The 25,025-nt window shown below is 44.9% G+C and overlaps 1 protein-coding gene across 2 annotated transcripts in view; it reads right to left on the reverse strand.

Annotated features, from left to right (window-relative positions):
- MYO3B (myosin IIIB) overlaps positions 1 to 25,025 on the reverse strand; it is a 297,619-nt gene that overhangs the window by 186,501 nt on the left and 86,093 nt on the right. For both annotated transcript variants that reach the window (XM_081181948.1, XM_081181947.1), the window contains one exon: positions 16,301 to 16,366. In XM_081181948.1, coding sequence (XP_081038074.1) covers positions 16,301 to 16,366 — 66 coding nt within the window. The remainder of the gene's footprint in view (positions 1 to 16,300; positions 16,367 to 25,025) is intronic.

Consider the following 25,025-nt stretch of genomic DNA (forward strand, 5'->3'; position numbering starts at 1 on the left):
CAGTGGACACTCAGGTTGCGAACGTGATCCGTGCGGGAAGCACATTTGTAACCTGCAGCGTCCCCAACCTGCAGCGCTGCATCTGTGCATGCACGGGTTGCAATTCGGTGCTTCTGCGCATGCGCTGAAACCTGGAAGTAACCCGTTCTGGTACTTTCTGTTTGGCGCAGTGCGCAACCCAGAATTGTGCAACCCAAAGCATCTGTATGACTGTATTCCATTACTTCAGAGGGCACAGGGCTTCTTCTTATGTGGCGATCACTCATAGCCGAGTAAGATTGTTTTCCATGAAGATGATTTTAACAGTGAGTCCGTAAGTGACTGTGGAGGCCAATTCTGGATCCACACGTCTTTCCACAGTGGGGACATTGGTTTCCGGGCGGCAGTTGATCACGGTGAAGGTTTGCTGTGTGCTTTCCTCTTAGCACCTTTCTCCCTTTCGTCCCGAGTTTGAGCATCTTCAAATCCCATGACACCTTTGGTAAAAGCTGTTCTCCAATTGGAGCGCTCACAGGCCAGTGTTTCCCAGTTGTCGCTGTTTATATTACATTTTTTTAGATTTGCCTTGAGAGAGTCTTTAAACCTCTTTTGTTAAACACCAGCATTACAGTTTCCATTTTAAAATTCGGAATAGAGTAGTTGCTTTGGAAGATGATAATCAGGCATCCAAACAACATGGCCAGTCCAACCAAGTTGATGTTGAAGAATCATTGCTTCAACACTTTGCTTCTTCCAGTACACTGGCATTAGTTCTCCTGTCTTCCCAAATGATGTGCAAAATTTTTCGGAGACACCATTGACGGAATCTTTCGAGGGCAAGCTACAAGGCACATATAGCACTGTTCTCCAACACGTCACTACAACTCACACTCCACACGCCTCAATATATGCTGCCGGAGGCAGATGACACACATTGCCCACTAGCAGGGCTGGCCCTGAGGGAAAAGGACCACATTATGAGAATTGTAAAGCACACCTTTGGGAAAATGAATCTAAATGGTTAGTCCCTTCACCCTACTATAAACAAGCACCTGCCTGAATGACTCACTTTTCTCCCACCACCCTAGCATTTGCCACCTAAGGCAACTGCCTCACTCTGCCCAACGGCAGGGCCTGTCATGAGAGAAAAGAACAGCATTCGTTACAGCGAGCACTGAAAGGCGAATTTCTTTGGGAAGATGCTTTGTTCCCCCTCCCATTTTCCCTCATACGCAGCCATCTGCCTGAGTGGCTCATCTCTTACTTCTCTCGTGTGTAGCTCTGACTCAAAGCCAGTCACACGCAGCAGACAGGTGGATGAGAACAAGCACATCATGAAACCCATTTGTAATAATGATCCAATGATGCGTCTGCTCTTTCACATCTGCTCATCTGTTCCCGCTACCTGCCTGTCTTCAGACTGCTGCATGATATTGCTGTTGTTGAAAAGAAAATGAAGGAAAACGGGGATAGCTTTGCCTGCGGCCATTTTTTGCTTTCCTTTTGTCTTTCATCACAATTCCATAGGATCCCTGCCATCACCGTGTACCCAGGCAGTATTATCTCTAGAGCAGCATCGCCTTTCAGGAAAATCACCCCCCACCACCATAACAGAGGTGCCTTGAGGACATGTGTCCAAAAGTAGCATGCCATGATAAACAACTGATTTATTTTTATTTTTTTGCTACCTACTGCTACACTCAGGATTCAGTGTATTACACAGTATTCAATTATCAAGTGCATAATATACATTCTAGTACACAAGACACATTTATGTATCTATCGATCCACCCCTTAGAACCAGGTATCATAAATTTCTAATCCTTCCTGCTGGAAAGAGAAACACTCAACTATTGGAATGCCACCAAACTGAGCTGCAATAAATCCTCCGGCAGCAAAATTATTTGAGCACCCGCCCCCCAATAGTTTTAACTTGCTGAAAGCACTGAGAAATATAAGAGGACTCAGGTTCAGTTCTGAGGAAAATATAGAGCTTACAAGTGAGTAAATTCTTAGTCAGTCATCCAAGCTTATGGGAATAAACTTCATTGGGGTGGGGAAGCTTAGCGTCATAGGCCAAATGCAACCTCCTAGTTCTCTCTGTCTGGTTCCAGTGTGGTGTAGTGGTTAAGAGCGGTGGACTCGTAATCTGGGGAACCGGGTTCGCGTCTCCGCTCCTCCACATGCAGCTGCTGGGTGACCTTGGGCTAGTCACACTTCTCTGAAGTCTCTCAGCCTCACTCACCTCACAGAGTGTTTGTTGTGGGGGACGAAGGGAAAGGAGAATGTTAGCCGCTTTGAGACTCCTTTGGGTAGTGATAAAGCGGGATATCAAATCCAAATTCTTCTTCTTCTTCTTCTTCTTCTTCTTCTTCTTCTTCTTCTTCTTCTTCTTCTTCTTCTTCTTCTTCCTGGGACTCTTCCATGGTCATCCCTCATTCCCAGGCCACATCCTCTCTCCACAAGTGACACTTTCTACAAGTGACAGTGGTTCTGCTCTGAGCCCTCTTCAAGTTCTTTTGCCCAGGTGAAATGTGTTCTTGGACTATGATAATTCCTCTCACTTGTCTGGATGGAGGATGGAAGGATTTGGGGGTGGTAGAAGCCTCCGGTTTTTGGACAGCTGGGATGTAGCCCGTTATCCTGAGTTAAGAATGCCATTCATTGCTTCAAGCACTTTTCAGTCTGCACTCAGCAGACCACATGGCCACACAAAACATGGGAAGTCTGGTATGGTAGTATGGTAATATATATGGGTTAGCCCCTAGTGGAATATCTTGACTCCAAATAACAGCTCGGGAGATGGACATATCTTGCTAAAGGGTGATGGGCTCAGCCACAGTGCTGGGATTGCTGCCTCCTCCTCTCTTCTTCTTCTTCTTCTTCTTCTTCTTCTTCTTCTTCTTCTTCTTCTTCTTCGTCCTGCAAACTGATCTGAATGAGCACTCTGGTTTTTCATAACCAGACACTATCCATCTAGCAAGCAAATGTTTTTCAAAAAAGGAAAAAAAGGTTCAGAAAATGACCAGGCAAGGAGCAGAAGAAGGTGGCACTTTACTGCTTTTTAAGGCATAACAAGAATGTGTCCACCAGTAAAACGAAAATCAGATAGGCGGGACTTGGGGAAGCCCACCTAACAATGTTTAGAAAAAATAAAAATAAGACAAGAATCTGTTTCTATTGATTGTTTTCCTGTTTGTGCTGTTTATTTGTGTTATAAAATGAATACAGTGGTACCTCAGGTTACATACGCTTGAGGTTACAGACTCCACTAACCCAGAAATAGTGCTTCAGGTTAAGAACTTTGCTTCAGGATGAGAACAGAAATCGTGCTCCGGGGGCGCGGCAGCAGCAGGAGGCCCCATTAGCTAAAGTGGTGCTTCAGGTTAAGAACAGTTTCAGGTTAAGTACGGACCTCTGGAACAAATTAAGTACTTAACCCGAGGTACCACTGTAAAAAAAAAATTGGGGGGAAAAAAGAATGTGTCCACCAATCAAAAATTTTAAATTAAACTTACTAGTATAGAAGGTTCACAAAATGCCCTGGGCACAAAAGTAGAAGGTTGCATTATGTGAATGGTATGTGGTATCTGTCAGTAGTGACATCACAGGCATTGCCCAATAGGTGCAGTCATACACTTTACTATAGCAATAAAAACAAGTAGCTGGGGGCAAGTCTTATAATGACTTGCTGACAAAATATGAGGCTTCGGGTGCTGAAAAAATTCAATAACGCACAGCAGAAGGGCTACTTTATGACAGAATGCCTACTTAGCTGTTGAATAAAACACCTACAATGATATGGTACTATAGAAACTCTTTTGGAAAAGCCCTTGGTTCAGATTCCACAATGGGTGGCCTCAAATATGTATCTAATCCACTTGTTAAAAAATTGATGCTTTTGAATTATGGTGCTGGAGGAGACTCTTGAGAGTCCCATAGACTGCAAGAAAATCAAACCTATCCATTCTGAAGGAAATCAGCACTGAGTGCTCACTGGAAAGACAGATCCTGAAGCTGAGACTACAATACTTTGGCCACCTCATGAGAAGAGAAGACTCCCTGGAAAAGACCCTGATGTTGGGAAAGATGGAGGGCACAAGGAGAAGGGGACGACAGAGGACGAGATGGTTGGACAGTGTTCTTGAAGCTACCAGCATGAGTTTGACCAAACTGCGGGAGGCAGTGGAAGACAGAAGTGCCTGGCGTGCTCTGGTCCATGGGGTCACAAAGAGTCGGACACAACTAAACGACTAAACAACAACAAATCCACTTGTAATTCAGTTGCAAGGATAGATGTGAACAGACACTGAAAAGCTGTATAAGAATACTTGTAGTAGCAGCAGTCGTTAAAATTTAGGTTAAATATGTATCAAACATATGTTTTGAACAGTTGCAGCCTTTGTTTTTCAACCTGCCCATGAAATATGTCATAGTCATAATCAGGAGGGTTTCGAGTCAATGTGAGATACCCTTTCCAGAGGTTGAATGATAATAAATTAGGATGCACCTTCTTAATCTACTCCTCCACAGTAACACTTGATCAGGAAATGACCAATTCCAGTTACTTAAGCCTTTTATCTGTTCAGTTCTTCAAAGGGAGCAAACTTTTTAAAAGAATTTTGAACTTCAAAGGGATTGATGGCTAATTGCAAGGCTCTGTTCTGCAAGGCTTCAGGGAGGCTTTCTTGAAAGTTTTGTTGTTTTGCAGAGAAACCAAGACAGAATTCGAGGTGTAGCTTAAACAAGCTAACCCTTTTCATTGCGTGGAATGAAATAAGTGAGAACTTGCTTTTGTCTGAGATTATCTGGATGAATTTTTTTTTGTAATTTAGATAAATACATAAAGTTGGAGCCTCTAAAACCTTCTTGCCTAAGGCAGTGTTTCCCAACCACTGTTCCGCGGCACACTAGTGTGCCGCGAGATGTTGCCTGGTGTGCCGCGAGATGTTGCCTGGAGGGAGGCGGGCGAGTCGGGCAGCGAGAGGCGGGGCGGCGGCGGCGAGGAGAGGCCGCCCAGCGCGGGGCTCTCGCTGTCTGCCTGCCTGGCTGCCTGCGAGCTCGGCGGGCAGCGCCTCCATCCGCAGCGCCCGCCTCGCGGCTCTCATTCCCTGCCCCTGCCAAAGCTCACCCAGCCAAGCCGCGCTCTCCTTCCTGCCTCGCTTTGCTGCCTCCTCCCCCCCCACCCCCAAAGCTTGGAGGTTCCCCGGCAAGGGGGAGGGAAAAAAATTGAAGCTTACACTTTCGTGCGTCCCTCCCGGCGTGACGCTGCGCGCTGACGTCACGGGGCTGTAATGGTGGTGTGCCTCAAGATTTTTTTCATCAAACAAGTGTGCCTTTGCCCAAAAAAGGTTGGGAAACACTGGCCTAAGGTAACACAATCAGATGTTTTGTATGTCACCCTAAACCAGTGTTTCCCAACCTTTTTTGGGCAAAGGCACACTTGTTTCATGAAAAAAATCTCGAGGCACACCACCATTACAGCCCCGTGACGTCAGCGCGCAGCGTCACGCCGGGAGGGACATGAATTGCTAGCAAATTACATAATCACCTCCTTGAGGGCTGGCTCATCTTCTCCGAAGGCAGAACCCCATTAATTAACAGCACAGACTCACACCATAGCCAAGACGAGGGGGGAAAACCTCAGTCATGCACAGTCATGCACATGTGGGGGCTAAATGAGGACGAAGACCGGGCAGAGAGCAGGGTTCAAATCACCCCACCTGGCCAGGACAATCCCTGGGTGCTCCCTTGGGCCACTCGCCTGACCCACCTCGCAGGGCTGTTGTTGCGAGGATAACACGGGGAGAACCACGCGCGCCCCCGGGAGCTCCTTGGAGGAGAAAGCGGGCGATGAATGCAATGCACGAAATATATGAGAGGCGACCAGGTTTTGCAGGTGAGGCACCCCCGCCAGCCTCCGCTTCCAACACCCGGCGCAACGACGCCGAAGTTTCCCCCCGGGCTCGGCTCGGGGAGCAGCGCTGCTCCCCCCCGGCTCCCCTTCGCCCTCCCGGCTCTCTCTGCCGCCCACTGGGAACCCCCCTCACCTGCCAAGTCCGGAGCGCCGGTGGAAGTTGCATGCATGCATGCAGGGCGCCGCGTTGCCATTGCATTGCACTGCACTCCATGCAACGCCTGCACGCATGCATTGCCTTGCACGCCCGCCAAGGGGTCTCCCCGCGGTCCGATGCGTCCCCTCCGGCGCGGATGCAGCATTGCAAAAATAAAAAACCCCTGACGCAGCCCTACCTGGGGGGCAGCCTCCGCCTCCGCCGCTCCGCCTCCGCGGGGATCCCCGGGCTCCATCCTGCCGCCCGATCTCTGCGGGGGCGCAGGCAGGCTGCGCGGGGTCTGCGCGGAAGAGCCCCTGCCCGCCCGGCCGCCGCCGCCGCGCTCATTCCATGGCCGGGAGAAGAGCGCTTCAAACAAAATGCCCGGCCCGCCAGGCCACGCTGGGAAACGTAGTTTGCGCACCCTGCGCGGGCGCGGAGCCCAAGGGCGAGGGGACTACGGATCCCGGCAGCCCCCGCGCCGGGGACGGAGGGGGAGAGGCCGGGTGCAGGGATGGAGGGACGGGTGGGCGAGCGAGTGAGTGATTGGCAGCCGCCAAGCCTTGGCCGAGAGCCAGGAAGGGCCTCCCCGGAGGAGGAGGAGGAGGAGGAGGGAGGCGCAGAGCGGGAGGGAGGGAGGGAACCACAGGGGTCATCTAGTGACAGCGCCCCCAATCGAAAATTTGACTTAAAAAAAAATCTTTCGAATTTTTTAATTTTTCCCGCGGCACACCAGGCAACATCTCGCGGCACACTAGTGTGCCGTGGAACAGTGGTTGGGAAACACTGCCCTAAACCATGGTTTGGTAAGATTTTCATGAGCAGGAACAAGCTGCGGCAAGAGTTGGACTCATTATTCCTCTCCTCTTCTTGCATCACTGGGTGAAAGATTTTGGCAGCTTCCCCCTTACTTTCTTCGACTCACATTTTATTGTGCCATCCAGATGTGAGATCCTGGTTTATAAAAGCAACATCCGGGCAGATTCAGAACAAGCCAGCTTAAAGCTGTCGTTTCCGAAGCTGGTTTGGTAACCTAACCAGAGTTTGTTATAAACCACAGTTCCCGGTTTGTCACAACATGACAACCAAGTTTAAGGGAAAACAAATAAAAGCTTTCCTTTTTCCACCCTGCAGCTGTTTGGAAGGCGGTGTTGTAAACAAAAATTGCCCTTTTCCCTTATGGGGTATCCAAGAGCCATATAGAGTCCTTACATAGGTTCCCTATTGGTAGGAGAAGACAACAGAGGCCATATTGAGAATATTGAGAAGCAAAGCAGCTAGTAAGCTTGATCTTTATTGAACTGTTGAAACAGGGTGCCCCCCTCACCCGCAGCAGAGGAGGAGGAGCCCAGAAAAATGGCGTGCAAGGCCTTATAAAGACTTTTGAAATTGCCACCCTGTAGATCAAGACCACCCCCAGAAACATCATACATACATCACAGAAGGGGTGTAACCTAAGACCACCCCCCAGATACATCATACCTACATCACAGAAAAGGCAGTCTAAACAGAAATTTGAATGTTGTTTTTCTCCTGTCGTTGTTTATCTCCTGTCTGGCAGGTTACTTGATTGGATTGCCTGGGAGCCTGGCCATTCTTTTGTAGTGATAAATACTTAGTTCCTGGGCTAGGTCACAGGCTCACACCCTATTCATATCTTAAATGTGACCTTAAGACAGGATTTGTGAGGAAAGAGACAATGGGGAGGTTTCCCACTTTGACCTTGCAGAGAAAACATTTGCTCAGTTTAGGAGTCAAAATGGTTCCAAGTCGGTCTTCCTGTGCTGATCTATGTACGTGCTTGGTTGGTACGATTATGAACATTGCCATATATCTAAGACCTCAAAATTCCTATCACAGCGGTGATGGGAGAGGAGGGCGCATGCAGGATCGAGGCCCACAGCAACTCCTTTCTGCTCATCTCACTAAGCCATGGTTTAGCATGACATGTGAACTGGGCCAATATAAAAACTGGAACTGTTCACTGAATTCCTTATGTATATATGTCATATGATACAATATGTATCAAGACAGAATGACCACATAACCATGAATGTACAGCTAAGGAAAACCTGGAAGTAAATGTATCACGCTGTGGTTGCAAACTACCCCCAGCTCAGAAACTCAACCCCCAAGCCTTTAATAGCTGAGTGATGAAAAGTAATTCAGTGACGTTCTTCTCCACACTGAAAAAAGGTAAATTTCTGCTTATTGTAAAAAAGATTGTAAGGATCGGCAGCTGGCCGACTGGAGGCTCAATCTTGCTTCCAGAGACTTCTTGTCTGACCCCTGCTGTAGCACCCCAATCAAATCCTTGCCACCCCATTAGGCATGTCAGACATGCCCCTGTTCCCACTTCCCCCAGTGTGTCCATGGCTACAATTTTAAAATAATTGCTGACCAGGACTGTGTTCTCTAACTAAATATATAGAGAATCCACCAGTGTGTCAACAATAACAAGGCAATTCTGCACAAGCTAAAGAAAATTGGCATATGGAGCAGAACACTTGCTCTGAACGAGACCCTAAAAGGATTTGGTGATGGCAGCTAGAGGGGGAGAATGGCTGCATTAGCGCTGAATTCAGAAATGCACTTGTCTGAAGATGCACGCTCCCTTCTATGTAGCTACATAGGTCTGGACCACAACTTGAACCAGATAAGCTTGTTATGCAAATTATAGTCAACATCAGGGAGGAGGTAGATAATGGAATTACTGGAAATTCAACCACTCATCACAAGGGTGACGGGAACATCAGGCATGGTCCTAACATTTGGATAAAAGGAACAATGGACTTGTTACAATCATTTCTTTTAATTTATCAAAATGAAACTGTCACAAGCCAGGCACTGACAAATGCATAACTAATGCATATAAATGAGTCATTTATCACTAATGGCTAAAAGGTTCGATGCTGTATAGCTTGATGCTTTTAATTTTAAAAAATAAAATAAAATAAAAATAACTTTTTAAGTGGGAATCAAACCCACCATATGGAATGACTCATAACTCGAATGGCAGTGGTCACCATATATTAAAAGCTACTTTGGGACTTTGGGACAGCAAGAGAGTCAAAGGTGTGCTAAAGGAGAAAAAGGACAGAGAAAAAGCAAAACTGAATGGATTCTTTGCATCTGTCTTTACTGGAGGAGATGTGGGGCAGATCTTTGTCCTTCAACTAACTTTCTCAAGAAGGGAATCTGAAGAACCGAGGCAAAGAATGGTGATAAGTGAGGAAGAGATTCTTGGTGTTATGAACCAACCAAAACCAAACAAGCCATCAAGTCAGGATGGTACAAAACAGCAGCTGCCACCAGAGCACTCAAGGAGTGTGGAATGAGAAGGGCGCAACAGCCATGTGCTCTTCAATCCCAGGCGAGGCTGGGATCAAGGTTGCATGGCTGTTGTGTGCTTCTCAAATGCCCTCATTGAGTGGCTCTACAACAGGGGTCAGCAAACTTTTTCAGCAGGTCCACTGTTCCTCAGACCTTGTGGGGGGCTGGGACTGTATGTGTGTGTGTGTGTATATATATATATATATTTGCTTTCGTAGATTTTCACGGGTACAGGAATGTAGGTTTTGGTGTCTTCGGGTGTCTTCCCGTGTAAGAGTTGGGGTGTCTAGGCGACGTTTCGACGAGGTCTCACTCGTCATCTTCAGGCTGGTGCTTTCGGCTTCTTGTTACTAGAACAGAGCAGGATCTCAGTGTTTGAGTTCCTATAAATACTGTTGAGGGGGTGTGGTGTATAGCCTCCAACGTTCTGGGCAGAGAGGAAGTTCCTAGGTTAATGTGCCTTTTCTTCTTTTGTTCATTAATTACTTGAGGGATATCTTGAGTGATTACTTGAGTGATATTCTGAGTACCACTTAGGAGGGTCATTAGGTGTGGATTAGTTGCTAAAGCTTTCGTGTCTTGACCTCTTGACCTTGTAAAGAGTTTTTCTGAGAAGATGGCTGTACTGCACTTAGTTGTGCTCTGGCTTGGCTTCGTGTATAGGGGCGAGCTGTGGTTTTGTGCCCTGTGCCAGCCAGATCTGTGTAGGGATTGCAGGGGGGTGCAGCATCCGGAGGTGCCACTATGGTTTGGCTACTGGATGGTGTCTGTAATTTATCTGTGGAGAGGGTCTGGGTTTGGGTCTGGTGTGGTTGATTGGAGATGGCGTTCTGTGTGCCTCTGGTTCTGGTGTCGGTTTTTGTGGGGAGGGCTAATTTCCAGATGTCTGGCAGGCGGGACGTGTCGTCACGCTTGTTCATGTTGTGAGGGTGTTTCTCTATCTCGATGGCTTCCATGATTATTCTCTTGTGGTGATGTTCCATGTTAAAGAGCAATTTGGAATCTGCAAAATTAATTTCGTGTCCTGTTTCTTTCATGTGTTGGTAAAGAGAGGAAGTTTTTTCTTCTTTTTTGACGGCATTCTTGTGTTCTGCGATACGTGCATTTATTCGTCTGTTTGTTTGTCCAATGTACGTGGCTGGGCAGACTTTGCAGGGTATTTCATAGACCCCTTGGTTTTCTAACTGGATTTTATCTTTTGGGTTTCTGAGGATATTGGCTATTTTTTGGTTGGTGCAAAAGGCTGTTTTGATATTGTGTTTATGGAGGATTTTGCTAATTTTATCTGTAGTGCCCTTGATATAAGGAAGGAGGGCCATGCCATTGTTTTCTTCTGTGTCTTGGTTTTTGGGGGGTGTTTCTTTTTGGATTAGCTTCGTAACCCTGTTTTGCTGGTATCCGTTGGCGATTAACACATTTGAGAGATTCTGTAACTCAGTTGTCAAGTGGTCTTTGTCAGCCAGGCGTTTGGTTCTGGAGATGAGAGTCTTGGCTACGGAGTTTATTTGTGCAGGGTGGTGGTGTGATTGTGCATGTAAGTAGCGGTTGGTGTGTGTTTTTTTCCGGTAGATAGTGTGTCCTAGGGAGCCATCAGGTTTTTTGTAGATTAGGACGTCAAGGAAGGGAAGTTGGTTGTTGGCTTCTATTTCCATAGTGAATTGTATTTTGGGGTGTAGGCTGTTGAGATGTGTGAGGAAGCTATCTAGTTTTTCCTTCCCGTGTGGCCAAATTACAAAGGTGTCGTCAACATATCTGAGCCAAAGTTTGGGTTTGTGTTCTGACTTGTCTAAAGCATTGGTTTCAAAGTGTTCCATGTACAGATTTGCGATGACCGGTGAGAGGGGTGATCCCATAGGTGCTCCTTCTATCTGTTTGTATCTTTGTCCATTGTGGATGAAGTACGTGTTGGTTAGGCAGTGGTTGGTCAGGTCCAGGATGTATTCGGGGGGATTGTATTTGTTTTGAATGGCTGTCAAGGCTTCATTAATGGGCACTTGTGTGAAGAGAGATACAACATCGAAGCTCACAAGTAGGTCATCGGGATGTAGGTTTTGCTTCTTTATTGTTTCTATGAACTGGAAGGAGTTTGTAACGTGTGAAGCGATAGATTCTGCATAGGGCTGAAGTTGCTTAGCGAGAAATTTAGCGAGATTTTGTAGAGGTGAGCCTATGGAGCTGACTATTGGTCTGAGTGGTGTTCCTTCTTTGTGTATCTTGGGGAGACCGTAGAGTTTGGGGCATCTGGATGATTTTTCTCTGGGGATGATTCTTAGCTGGATTTCTTCACTGATAGGAGAGGCTTTTATTTTGGATTTGGTGGTTTTTTCCAGATAGGTGGTGGGATCTGTTTTTATAGGTTGGTAGGTAGGGTCTTGGAGTAGATTTGATAGTTTTGCTTGGTAGTCCGATGTGTTCATCACAACAGTGGCATTACCTTTGTCTGCTGGGAGAATGATTATGTTGTTGTCTTTCGTAAAATCTATGCTTTCGTAGATTTTCACGGGTACAGGAATGCAGGTTTTGGTGTCTTCGGGTGTCTTCCCGTGTAAGAGTTGGGGTGTCTAGGCGACGTTTCGACGAGGTCTTACTCGTCATCTTCAGGCTGGTGCTTTCGGCTTCTTGTTACTGGAACAGAGCAGGATCTCAGTGTTTGAGTTCCTATAAATACTGTTGAGGGGGTGTGGTGTATAGCCTCCAACGTTCTGGGCAGAGAGGAAGTTTCCAGGTTAGTGTGCCTTTTCTTCTTTTGTTCATTAATTACTTGAGGGATATCTTGAGTGATTTCTTGAGTGATATTCTGAGTACCACTTAGGAGGGTCATTAGGTGTGGATTAGTTGCTAAAGCTTTCGTGTCTTGACCTCTTGAGCTTGTGAAGAGTTTTTTCTGAGAAGATGGCTGTACTGCACTTAGTTGTGCTCTGGCTTGGCTTCGTGTATAGGGGCGAGCTGTGGTTTTGTGCCCTGTGCCAGCCAGATCTGTGTAGGGATTGCAGGGGGGTGCAGCATCCGGAGGTGCCACTATGGTTTGGCTACTGGATGGTGTCTGTAATTTATCTGTGGAGAGGGTCTGGGTTTGGGTCTGGTGTGGTTGATTGGAGATGGCGTTCTGTGTGCCTCTGGTTCTGGTGTCGGTTTTTGTGGGGAGGGCTAATTTCCAGATGTCTGGCAGGCGGGACGTGTCGTCACGCTTGTTCATGTTGTGAGGGTGTTTCTCTATCTCGATGGCTTCCATGATTATTCTCTTGTGGTGATGTTCCATGTTAAAGAGCAATTTGGAATCTGCAAAATTAATTTCGTGTCCTGTTTCTTTCATGTGTTGGTAAAGAGAGGAAGTTTTTTCTTCTTTTTTGACGGCATTCTTGTGTTCTGCGATACGTGCATTTATTCGTCTGTTTGTTTGTCCAATGTACGTGGCTGGGCAGACTTTGCAGGGTATTTCATAGACCCCTTGGTTTTCTAATTGGATTTTATCTTTGGGGTTTCTGAGGATATTGGCTATTTTTTGGTTGGTGCAAAAGGCTGTTTTGATATTGTGTTTATGGAGGATTTTGCTGATTTTATCTGTAGTGCCCTTGATATAAGGAAGGAGGGCCATGCCATTGTTTTCTTCTGTGTCTTGGTTTTTGGGGGGTGTTTCTTTTTGGATTAGCTTCGTAACCCTGTTTTGCTGGTATCCGTTGGCGATTAACACATTTGAGAGATTCTGTAACTCAGTTGTCAAGTGGTCTTTGTCAGCCAGGCGTTTGGTTCTGGAGATGAGAGTCTTGGCTACGGAGTTTATTTGTGCAGGGTGGTGGTGTGATTGTGCATGTAAGTAGCGGTTGGTGTGTGTTTTTTTCCGGTAGATAGTGTGTCCTAGGGAGCCATCAGGTTTTTTGTAGATTAGGACGTCAAGGAAGGGAAGTTGGTTATTGGCTTCTATTTCCATAGTGAATTGTATTTTGGGGTGTAGGCTGTTGAGATGTGTGAGGAAGCTATCTAGTTTTTCCTTCCCGTGTGGCCAAATTACAAAGGTGTCGTCAACATATCTGAGCCAAAGTTTCCAAATTCACTATGGAAATAGAAGCCAATAACCAACTTCCCTTCCTTGACGTCCTAATCTACAAAAAACCTGATGGCTCCCTAGGACACACTATCTACCGGAAAAAAACACACACCAACCGCTACTTACATGCACAATCACACCACCACCCTGCACAAATAAACTCCGTAGCCAAGACTCTCATCTCCAGAACCAAACGCCTGGCTGACAAAGACCACTTGACAACTGAGTTACAGAATCTCTCAAATGTGTTAATCGCCAACGGATACCAGCAAAACAGGGTTACGAAGCTAATCCAAAAAGAAACACCCCCCAAAAACCAAGACACAGAAGAAAACAATGGCATGGCCCTCCTTCCTTATATCAAGGGCACTACAGATAAAATCAGCAAAATCCTCCATAAACACAATATCAAAACAGCCTTTTGCACCAACCAAAAAATAGCCAATATCCTCAGAAACCCAAAAGATAAAATCCAGTTAGAAAACCAAGGGGTCTATGAAATACCCTGCAAAGTCTGCCCAGCCACGTACATTGGACAAACAAACAGACGAATAAATGCACGTATCGCAGAACACAAGAATGCCGTCAAAAAAGAAGAAAAAACTTCCTCTCGTTACCAACACATGAAAGAAACAGGACACGAAATTAATTTTGCAGATTCCAAATTGCTCTTTAACATGGAACATCACCACAAGAGAATAATCATGGAAGCCATCGAGATAGAGAAACACCCTCACAACATGAACAAGCGTGACGACACGTCCCGCCTGCCAGACATCTGGAAATTAGCCCTCCCCACAAAAACCGACACCAGAACCAGAGGCACACAGAACGCCATCTCCAATCAACCACACCAGACCCAAACCCAGACCCTCTCCACAGATAAATTACAGACACCATCCAGTAGCCAAACCATAGTGGCACCTCCGGATGCTGCACCCCCCTGCAATCCCTACACAGATCTGGCTGGCACAGGGCACAAAACCACAGCTCGCCCCTATACACGAAGCCAAGCCAGAGCACAACTAAGTGCAGTACAGCCATCTTCTCAGAAAAAACTCTTCACAAGCTCAAGAGGTCAAGACACGAAAGCTTTAGCAACTAATCCACACCTAATGACCCTCCTAAGTGGTACTCAGAATATCACTCAAGAAATCACTCAAGATATCCCTCAAGTAATTAATGAACAAAAGAAGAAAAGGCACACTAACCTGGAAACTTCCTCTCTGCCCAGAACGTTGGAGGCTATACACCACACCCCCTCAACAGTATTTATAGGAACTCAAACACTGAGATCCTGCTCTGTTCCAGTAACAAGAAGCCGAAAGCACCAGCCTGAAGATGACGAGTAAGACCTCGTCGAAACGTCGCCTAGACACCCCAACTCTTACACGGGAAGACACCCGAAGACACCAAAACCTGCATATATATATATATATATATATATATATATATATATATATATATATATTTGGGGGGGGATGAACAAATTCCTATGCCCCACAAATAACCCAGAGATGCATTTTTTTTTTTTAAAGGACACATTCTACTCATGTAAAAACACCAGGCAGGCCCCACAAATAACCCAGAGATGCATTTGAAATAAAAGGACACATTCTACTCATGTAAAAACACGCTGGTTCCTGGACCGTCCGCGGGCCGGATTGAGAAGGCGATTGGGTCAGTTCAGGCCCCCGGGCCTTAGTAGACCCATGGTCTACAAGGAGCTTTTCTAAGGCGGGGTGCGGAGGGCGAATGGAGGGCCTTTGCTGCCGAAGCAACACCAGCTGCTAGAGCAACACCTCACAAAGTGGCGTAGGGCTGGCTCAGGGAGGGCAGCATGAGCAGTCACCCTAGAACCCCACCCCCCACCATGCTACAAAGCATGTCCTACATAATTCATGTATTTGAACCAATGGGAACGCAGAGAACCAGTGTACAGTGGAACCTCGGAAGTCGAATGTAATCCGTTCCAGAAGGACGTTCGACTTCTGAAACCTTCGAATTCCTAGGCGCGGCTTCCGATTGGCTTACAGCTAGGCTTTTTGCAGATCAGAATCTGCATCGGACATTCGGGTTCCGAGGAATGCTAAAAAAAACCCAGAACACTTACTTCCGGGTTTTTGACGTCCGGGAACTGAAACGTTCAGGGACGGAGTGGTTCAAGAAGAAAAGGAAGAAGAGTTTGGATTTGATATCCCGCTTTATCACTCCCTGAAGGAGTCTCAAAGCGGCTAACATTCTCCTTTCCCTTCCTCCCCCACAACAAACACCCTGTGAGGTGAGTGGGGCTGAGAGACTTCAGAGAAGTGTGACTAGCCCAAGGTCACCCAGCAGCTGCATGTGGAGGAGCAGGGAAGCGAACCCGGTTCACCAGATTACGAGTCTCCCACTCTTAACTACTACACCACACTGGCTCTCAGAACCAGTGGTTCCACTGTAATGTGATACAACGAAGTTGTGTGGGGTCTTTTGTGGCGCTGGCTGTATGCTCGACTTTATGCTCGACATCAGATTTGGGAGACTGAGCTGCAACAGTCACTTGAACTATTCCTCTCCTAAGGCCTTATGCTCCTGGTTCACAGACTGAGCAAGACAGAATCAGGAAGAGGTATATTAAGGATAAGAACAACAACAGGAGGATATTCAGACCTATACCTATCAATAGCCAGGCAACTAATTTCAAATGCAGATCACACCATGACCTCTGCGAAACTGTAAAGTTTTCAGCAAGACAAAACTTGAGAAGGAATTATGCAATGTAAACAAAAACTAAAAAGAGCTCTTGTTTGCAGGAAGGAAATTTCATTGCCAAAGGTTTGCCGCATATCATTTTGCGATAACGGCACACAAGGTTAAGCTGCTTAAAATGGAAAAGGGTTGTACTCACTGGGAAATGAAGTGGTTGAATCCTCTGGACCAATTTTCTGGCTGAAACAAAGTAGGAGGAGGGTTCCTGGAAAATACAAATGTTTTATAAGAACAAAACTAGATCAAATGAATTTCCCTACAGCATCTGGGGTTTGACCTGCTGTTTAAAAGCAGGGAGAACAAATAAATTATTCCATCTTTTTGCCACTACTAAAGAAGGTGCAGGGACACATGCCTTGTCTTTCTAAAGTGAACAAGTTTAAGTACAGTGGTACCTTGGTTGTCAAACTTAATCTGTTCCAGGAGTCCGTTCGACTCCCAGAACCATTCAAAAAGCAAGGTGTGCTTCTGTTTGGCTGCAGGAGCTTCCTGCATTCAACCGGACACCACGTTGGAAGTTCGGATTCCAAAGAACGTTCGCAAACCGGAACACTTACTTCTGGGTTTGTGGTGTTCGGGAGTTGATTTGTTCGGGAGCCAAGCCATTCGACAACCAAGGTACCACTGTAAATGTAAACAGGATGAATGATTGCAGTGAAGCATTGGAGTCAAAGATTCCCTTGGTCTGGCAAAGGATGCTTTTCAAGAGAAGGCCTCCTTCCATGAGAGGAAGGCTCTTTTCATGGAAGCACAGGAACCTTTGGATCCTCAACTCAAGTGGAAAGCAGCACACCTTACAGCAAACATACCCAAAAGCAAGTGACACAGCAACAGTAGGTGGTTTACAGACCATATAACACTGGTCCTGAAAGACCTACTTTGGCTCCCAGTACGTTTCCGAGCACAATTCAAAGTGTTGGTGCTGACCTTGAAAGCCCTAAATGGCCCCGGCCCAGTATACCTGAAGGAGCGTCTCCACCCCCATCGTTCTGCCCGGACACTGAGGTCCAGCTCCAAGGGCCTTCTGGCGGTTCCCTCACTGTGAGAAGTGAGGTTATAGAGAATCAGGCAGAGGGCCTTCTTGGTAGTGGCACCCGCCCTGTGAAATGCCCTCCCTTCAGGAAATAAACAACTATCTGACTTTTAGAAGCAGCCCTGTTTAGGGAAGTTTTTAATGTTTGAAGTTTTATTCTGTTTTTAATGTCCTGTTGAAAGCTGCCCGGAGTGGCTGGGGAAGCCCAGCCAGATGGGCGGGGTAGAAATAAATAAATAAATAATAATAATAATAATAATAATAATAATAATAATAATAATCACAACTTCAGTGTCCCTGCTTGCAAGAACAGGACTGCTGATAAATATACCCCCCCCCATTCAGTTCAGAGCAATAAATAGCAAGGTTTGAAGGCAAAAAGAGAGAGCAAGAATCAAAAAGGCAGCATAAACTGGAGCAAAGTTAACGAGCAAATGGGAGTTGGGTTTTACCATTTCTACACATCCCATGCGCACACGCACACACAATCAAAACAAATCAAGCCACAGTAAAGACATTATGGCTCCGTAATAAATGGCCCATTTTCATTCATCTGTATCTATTCAAAACCATTTCAGCTATCCTATTTCATTGCAGTTTGTCATGTTATCTGAGCTGAATGTGTTATTACTTTTCTCCTTTGGTATAACGCCAGCACAAAATGAGAAGGGAAAATCCAAAATACTTGCAGGATATGCATCATTTATCACATTTACTATTAGGGAAGTAATGTGATGGGTTATATTCAGTGACATTAATGCCTACTCCCATGTTCCATTAAATGCACTCCTACCACAGCACCTGCATCACAGAACCAGCAGCAGTGCATACAAATCTCATCAGCAGAGGTTAATTCAGAAAACAGTGAACACAGGAAAACATCTACCTGCAATTTCTGTTTTAAAAAATCCACGTCGAGGTTAGCAGATTACTATTAAACAAGTAGGTGCTGATGAGGTCATAACTACACTGTACATTTAAAGCACATGACTTCCCCCAAAGACTCCTGGGAATTTCCCATACTATCTGATACCATTGGTCCATGCTTACTCCTGACAGGTCTCTCCAGTGTCTGGTTATGATGTTTATGGCTGCTGAGAGCAGGTGGGTTATAAGCTCCTTGTGATGTGAGTGGGCATTATTGTCTTGGAAGGTGGAGACCTTCCAGATGTTCTGGCCTACAACTCCCATGATCCCTAGCTAACAGGACCAGTGGTCAGGGATGATGGGAATTGTAGTCCAAAACATCTGGAGGGCCGAAGGTTGGGGATGCCTGCTCAAAGGCAAAACCACCATATGAGATCCACCCTCAAGCAAAAGGATGGAAGGAAGGAAATGTAGCAAATGAGATCAACAAAGCCTACCTTTTCCTTTTCTCTACAGTGGTCTAGGACCCTTTGTTATGCCCCTCTGGATGTTTAGCGAAGTGGAAACGTTTTAATCTATTGAGTTTTATGTGTTCTCTGTCATTGAACCTGCCTCCAATGTCACAGCTGGTAAAACCAAATGGCTCATTTTTTTTTTATTTTTTAGCCATGAAGGCGAGCGTCATGGTTCAGTGGACACCATTTGTTCTTTCTTTTAAGCTGTGCACCTAATTACAGATCACAGCTAATAGATTTACAATGGGCAACAAAGGAAGAGGGAGGGAGTCACTGAATTGATCTCGAATACTTCTCTGATCGTGGGCTTTTGCGCGGAGAGGGGTGTGGGGGAAATGGGACAAAGCTGGAGGGGGAAAATATTTGATAGGCAAAAAACATACACTGTTTATTTCCTCAATCAATACAGCAATATATTTCCCCAAGAAAACAACCACCAGGCATGCAGAGGTGTATTACTGGAGGCAGCGGCATTGTTTTCAATGGGAGAATTAGTACCTGAGTATCTGGCTCAGGATCTGACTCAGGCAGACAGAAGAGCCAGGTAGACGCATGTTGTGAATTCGCTTTGAGGAGTATGGAATGTGGTGGTCAGAGATATGGCCATATGTCAGCAGTTAAAGGTAAAGGGACCCCTGACCATTAGGTCCAGTCGTGACCGACTCTGGGGTTGCAGTGCTCATCTCGCTTTATTGGCCAAGGGAGCCGGCGTACAGCTTCCGGGTCATGTGGCCAGCATGACTAAGCCGCTTCTGGTGAACCAGAGCAGCGCACGGAAACGCTGTTTACCTTCCTGCCTAGCGGTACCTATTTATCTACTTGCACTTTGACGTGCTTTCGAACTGCTAGGTGGGCAGGAGCAGGGACTGAGCAACAGGAGCTCACCCCGTTGCGGGGATTCGAACCACCGACCTTCTGATCGGCAAGTCCAAGAGGCTCTGTGGTTTAACCCACAGCGCCACCCGCGTCCCTATATCAGCAGTTACTGGGTCTTAAAATACATCCCAATTGAACTTAAAGCTAGTGTACTAAATGAGCACCTTTAAAAAAAATGGTGTGTGGGGGGGAAGAGACTAATCATCTGTAATAACGAGACTTTACTACACACCTAATTGCTTGCATTAAGAAATGTAAATTCCTTAAATGGAATTTCATACTCCATATGTTCCCAGATAAAGCATACTGATGCAGAATAGTTAGTTGTTAATCTAAGGGGTCGTGAACACGTTTCATTTTTTTAATCTCTCAGTGGCTGCTGGCCAAGAGGCAAATGTTGAAATTACCTGTCTTCGTTAACTAAGTTCGTTATCCCTCTTTTTTTTGGGGGGGGGGACATCCTCTTCAGTATCTTTTCAATTTCTCCATACCTTTTGGCACTGGCGAAACGTTCTTGGGAAAGCTTTCGTAGGAGATTTCTAGCGCGATTTTAAGGGCATGAAAAAGCGAGCCGGATTTGGAATAGGAGCAAAAGCAGAAAGACGTGACGGATAACTATTTAGGATGTATATAGGATGTATCCTATGTCCTTTTAAAATGAGGTCCAGCGCCAAGGGCCTTCTGGCGGTTCCCTCACTGCGAGAAGTAAGGTTACAGGGAACCAGGCAGAGGGCCTTCTCGGTAGTGGCACCTGCTCTGTGGAACGCCCTCCCATCAGATGTCAAGGAAATAAACAACTAACCAACTTTTAGAAGACACCTGAAGGCAATCCTGTTTAGGAAAGTTTTTAATGTTTGATGTTTTATTCAGTTTTTAGTGTTCTGCTTGGAGCCGCCAAGAGTGGCTGGGGAAACCCAGCCAGATGGGCGGGGTATAAATATTATTATTATTATTATTAGGGTTATTGTTTTTTATCTTGATTATATATTTTATGGTTTTGTGTTCTGGTTTTGTTGTGCCTTGAGACCTCCGGGTATAGGGCGGTATATAAATTCAATAAATAATTATAATAATAACTAAAAAGCTGTCTCTAAACAGCAGGCAGGACTAAGTGAAATTCTGCCAACCAAACACACTGGGTAAGGGATTAAAGATCAAACAGGTGTAGTTCTCAGGTACAGAAATACATGAATGGCTTATAATGCCCCAGTCCCATGTCTAACATAAGCATCATGACCATCACCATTTTATCTGCAAGCCATTTTCCCATAGTTAAAAAAGTGATCAGGGTGGCTTGCAACATGAAAATACAGTGGTACCTCAGGTTACATACGCTTCAGGTTACAGACTCTGCTAACCCAGAAATAGTGCTTCAGGTTAAGAACTTTGCTTCAGGATGAGAACAGAAATTGTGCTCCGGCGGCATGGCAGCAGCAGGAGGCCCCATTAGCTAAAGTGGTGCTTCAGGTTAAGAACAGTTTCAGGTTAAGTACGGACCTCCGGAACGAATTAAGTACTTAACCCGAGGTACCCCTGTATTTCCATAATACAGGCAACGACTGATTAACATGCATCCGAAAGTCATGTATTCACGCACATGTCCACAGTGGTAAACACAGAAGTGGCGGAAAATGTCACAAAACACATCACTAAAGGGGCACAACAGGGGTGGGGGGAATGTATGAGAACCACATCTTTCCATTGAACTGAATGGGGAAGCCAAGCGGAGCTCCATGTATGAACTGAAATTCCCACATTCACAAAGAAGCAAAGGATTTGGAAGGCTTTTTGTGCCTCCTTCTGAGATGTACATTTTCACACTTCATTGTGTCCCCTGAGTGTTTTGGGCCAGCCTGGTATTAAACTGTCACAATCAATGGAGCTTCCCGAAACCCCTTGAGAGACATTTCCATAGTCTTTACAGGTCACACCACTGGGAAATCGTTATTTGCTTCATTTCATCCAATAATTTGTGGTTATACACACACAACCCAAAAAGGCTCCCTTGGCCTCAGATAGCAAATACGCAAGGGTGAAACCGATGACACGCTTTGCACCAGTCTCTTTGCAATAAAAAGCAGAGGCTCTTCCAGTTGCCAGGACTAGAAGACTTTCAATCATCAGTGTCGCCTACAGATGTTTCAAGTAAATCATATGCCGTTATTTCAGGAAAGGATAGTTGTCTCCTGGTGAGATGGATAAATGAAAAGAAAAATGATTGACCTTCCAAAAGTGGAAGTCAGGTGTGTCTTTTTTAAAAGTTATTTTTATTGTCAATTAGCAGATTTTTCATTCACAACAGAAAGCGGCATTCTACTTATCTACTTCTGTACAGGAAATGAGGATACAGAAATTTATTAGATTTATTTTAGGTTAAGTGGGTGGTTTATGCATGGATACCACTGGTTTTACAAATACATATTTGAGTTCTTTTATACATTGAATGCGTATGTGGTTACATTCACATAATTATAAAACATATTTGTTATCCCAGGGGGCTCCTTCTTGTTCTTATTATTCATACTCCTGATTCAGAAACAAAATTAATTGGACTTTTGTTTACTTTCTCCTTTCCTGAAATGAATGGAGATGGTTATTTGCTGGGCACAGTGAATCATAAGCTTTCATTGTTTCGTCTCTTACAACCACCACCACCCTCCTCTATGCATTTTTTTTAAAAAAAACAGGTAAGTATTTTCAATTCTGTCAATGGTTCTGACAACTGGAACATCTAGGAAAAAAAGAGGGTGATTGTGATGTGGTGAGGGCAACACAAGATGCTAAAACAAATGTTTAATCAGGAATGTTTGGCCGGTCTCCAGGACTGAGTAGTTTTCTTGCCATGCTGATGAGCTATTTCAACAAATAATTCAATTGCAAAATTATGCAGAAAACATCCGGCATTTCGGGAAGCCATTTACAAATCACTGCATGAATTCGTTAAAACACACACAGAGAGAGACAGCAGTGTGTTTTGATAGCCAAACACAGACATTTGAAGTAATATTGAAGTTGCAAGTCATAAGTCTCTTCTAAATTCAGAAGAAGGTATGTGTTGCAATCAGAATATCACATTAGGAGGAAGGGGAAATCATAACCTTTAAGTAACTCAGTTAAGGCTGCAATCCATGTTTACCAGCAAGGAGTATACCCCATTGGACACAGTGGAATTTAATTCAAATTCAATGATTGGGACCACCCTGACTGGCTGCAATCCTATGCACACCTAGCTAGGAATGAGCAAGACTGAACATAATGGGGGTTATATTCTTCTGAGTAAACATGCATAGGATTAAGCAAGCCATTAAATTATAAAATTAACACAATATGGAGCTACTTGGTGTATGACGGGAAAGTATTCTGCCTGGAAACATCTGGAGTGGCTTTCACATTTTTCCTCATAATCCATGGGCCACTGGATTCAGGAAGATTTTGGCAGCTGCAAGGTCTTTTGCAGAATCTGTCATTTATTCCTGTCAATTTCTTCTCAGTTTTAGTTTCTAGCTAAAGTCGGATGGGGTGGGGTAGTCGGGTAGTGGGGTATGTTTATGTAGGTGTGTGTGGAGAAGCTCATTTCACAAATGCAGGTGAATAAACCCAGTTAGGATTTCCAGTGGTCAAGCTTCATAACACATATTTAACCTGCTTAACTTTACGGTTTCCCCACAAGCCATTCTGCTTTTTCAAGGAGTTGAGAGGCAATGGGGATTAAAAGCTGTCTACGGCAGCAAGGAATGAACCTGAATGTCTGCTCCCTTATCATCAATGCGTGTCTTTGTTGCAAATTAATATGTTGCTCTTTTACCCTTTTGTTAGTATTGGCAGGCATGCAAAATACAAGCATTTGCCAAATGGCAAAGAAAGACAAATGAGTTGGGTGTGTTTCTGTGCCCGACTAAAATACATAGTCGTCCAGACAATGCAATTTAGCAGTTAGAATATTGCCATTTCTATTGTAGAATAATGTATGTGGGCTTTTCTTTTTTTTGTTTAGTGTGAGAAATGACCTTCAGGGACAGGACTTGGCATGTATGATATTATTATTATTATTGTTGTTGTTGTTGTTGTTGTTGTTGTTGTTGTTGTTATTTACATACTCCGCTCATGTGTCTGGGCCTTCCCAGCCACTCTGTGCAAACAAACAGTAAAATATCAAACATTAAAAACTTCCCTAAACAGGGCTACCTTCAGATGTCTTCTAAAAGTCAGATAGTTGTTTATTTCCTTTACATCTGATGGGAGGGTGTTCCACAGGGCGGGCGCCACTACCGAGAAGGCCCTCTGCCTGGTTCCCTGTAGCTTCGCTTCTTGCACTGAGGGAACTGCCAGAAGGCCCTCAGAGTTGGACCTCAGTGTCCAGGCAGAATGATGAGGGTGGAGACGCTCCTTCTTTTTTTTAATGAAATTTTTATTGATTTTACAAAGTTTTAATAGACATAAACAAACAAACAAACACACAAACAAACATGTATAATTTCATATCCTTTTTTTCCTTAAACCTTACTTCATCGACTTCCCCATACCTCCCCTTTCTGCATCCCAATTTCCAAAATTATTTCAGCAAATCCTAACAAAACTTTATTTTATCAAATTTTCCCTTCTTCTTTTCTTTTACTTAATCTTTTGCAGCTGTAACCCCCAATTTTCCCTAGAACTTCGACATTTTAACATTCATTAATTTTGCAATGTTTCTTAAGATAAATTTTAAACTTCTTCCAATCTTCTTCCGCCGTCTCTTTCCCCTGATCGCGGATTCTGCCAGTCATTTCAGCCAGTCCCATATAGTCTATCACCTTCATCTGCCATTCTTCCAGAGTGGGTAGATCTTGAGTCTTCCAATGCTTTGCGATGAGTACTCTTGCTGCTGTGGTGGCGTACATAAAAAAGTTCTGTCCTTCTTTGGCACCAATTGGCCGACTATGCCCAAGAGAAAGGCCTCTGGTTTCTTAGGAAAAGTACATTTAAGTACCTTTTTCATTTCATTATATATCATTTCCCAGAAAGCCTTAATCTTTGGGCACGTCCACCAAAGGTGGTAAAAGGTACCTTCAGTCTCTTTACATTTCCAACACTTATTATCAGGCAAATGATAAATTTTTGCTAGCTTGACTGGGGTCATGTACCACCTATAAATCATTTTCATAATATTTTCCTTTAAGGCATTACACGCCGTAAATTTCAAACCGGTGGTCCATAACTGATCCCAGTCAGCAAACATGATGTTATGACCAATGTCCTGTGCCCACTTAATCATAGCTGATTTAACTGTTTCATCTTGTGTATTCCATTTCAGCAACAAGTTATACATTCTAGACAAGTTCTTAGCATTGGGTTCTAACAATTCTGTTTCTAATTTTGATTTCTGGTGGAGACGCTCCTTCAGCTATACTTGGCCAAGGCCGTTTAGGGCTTTAAAGGTCAGCACCAACACCTTGAATTGTGCTCAGAAACGTACTGGGAGCCAATGTAGGTCTTTCAGGACTGGTGTTATGTGGTCTCGGCAAGCCATGCATAGGATCAACACATCTGAGACAGCATAAAATCATAGAGTTGGAAAGGACTCAGAGGATCCT

Source organism: Podarcis bocagei (genome assembly GCF_964188305.1).
Source record: "Podarcis bocagei genome assembly, chromosome: 1".
Classification (NCBI taxonomy): domain Eukaryota; kingdom Metazoa; phylum Chordata; class Lepidosauria; order Squamata; family Lacertidae; genus Podarcis; species Podarcis bocagei.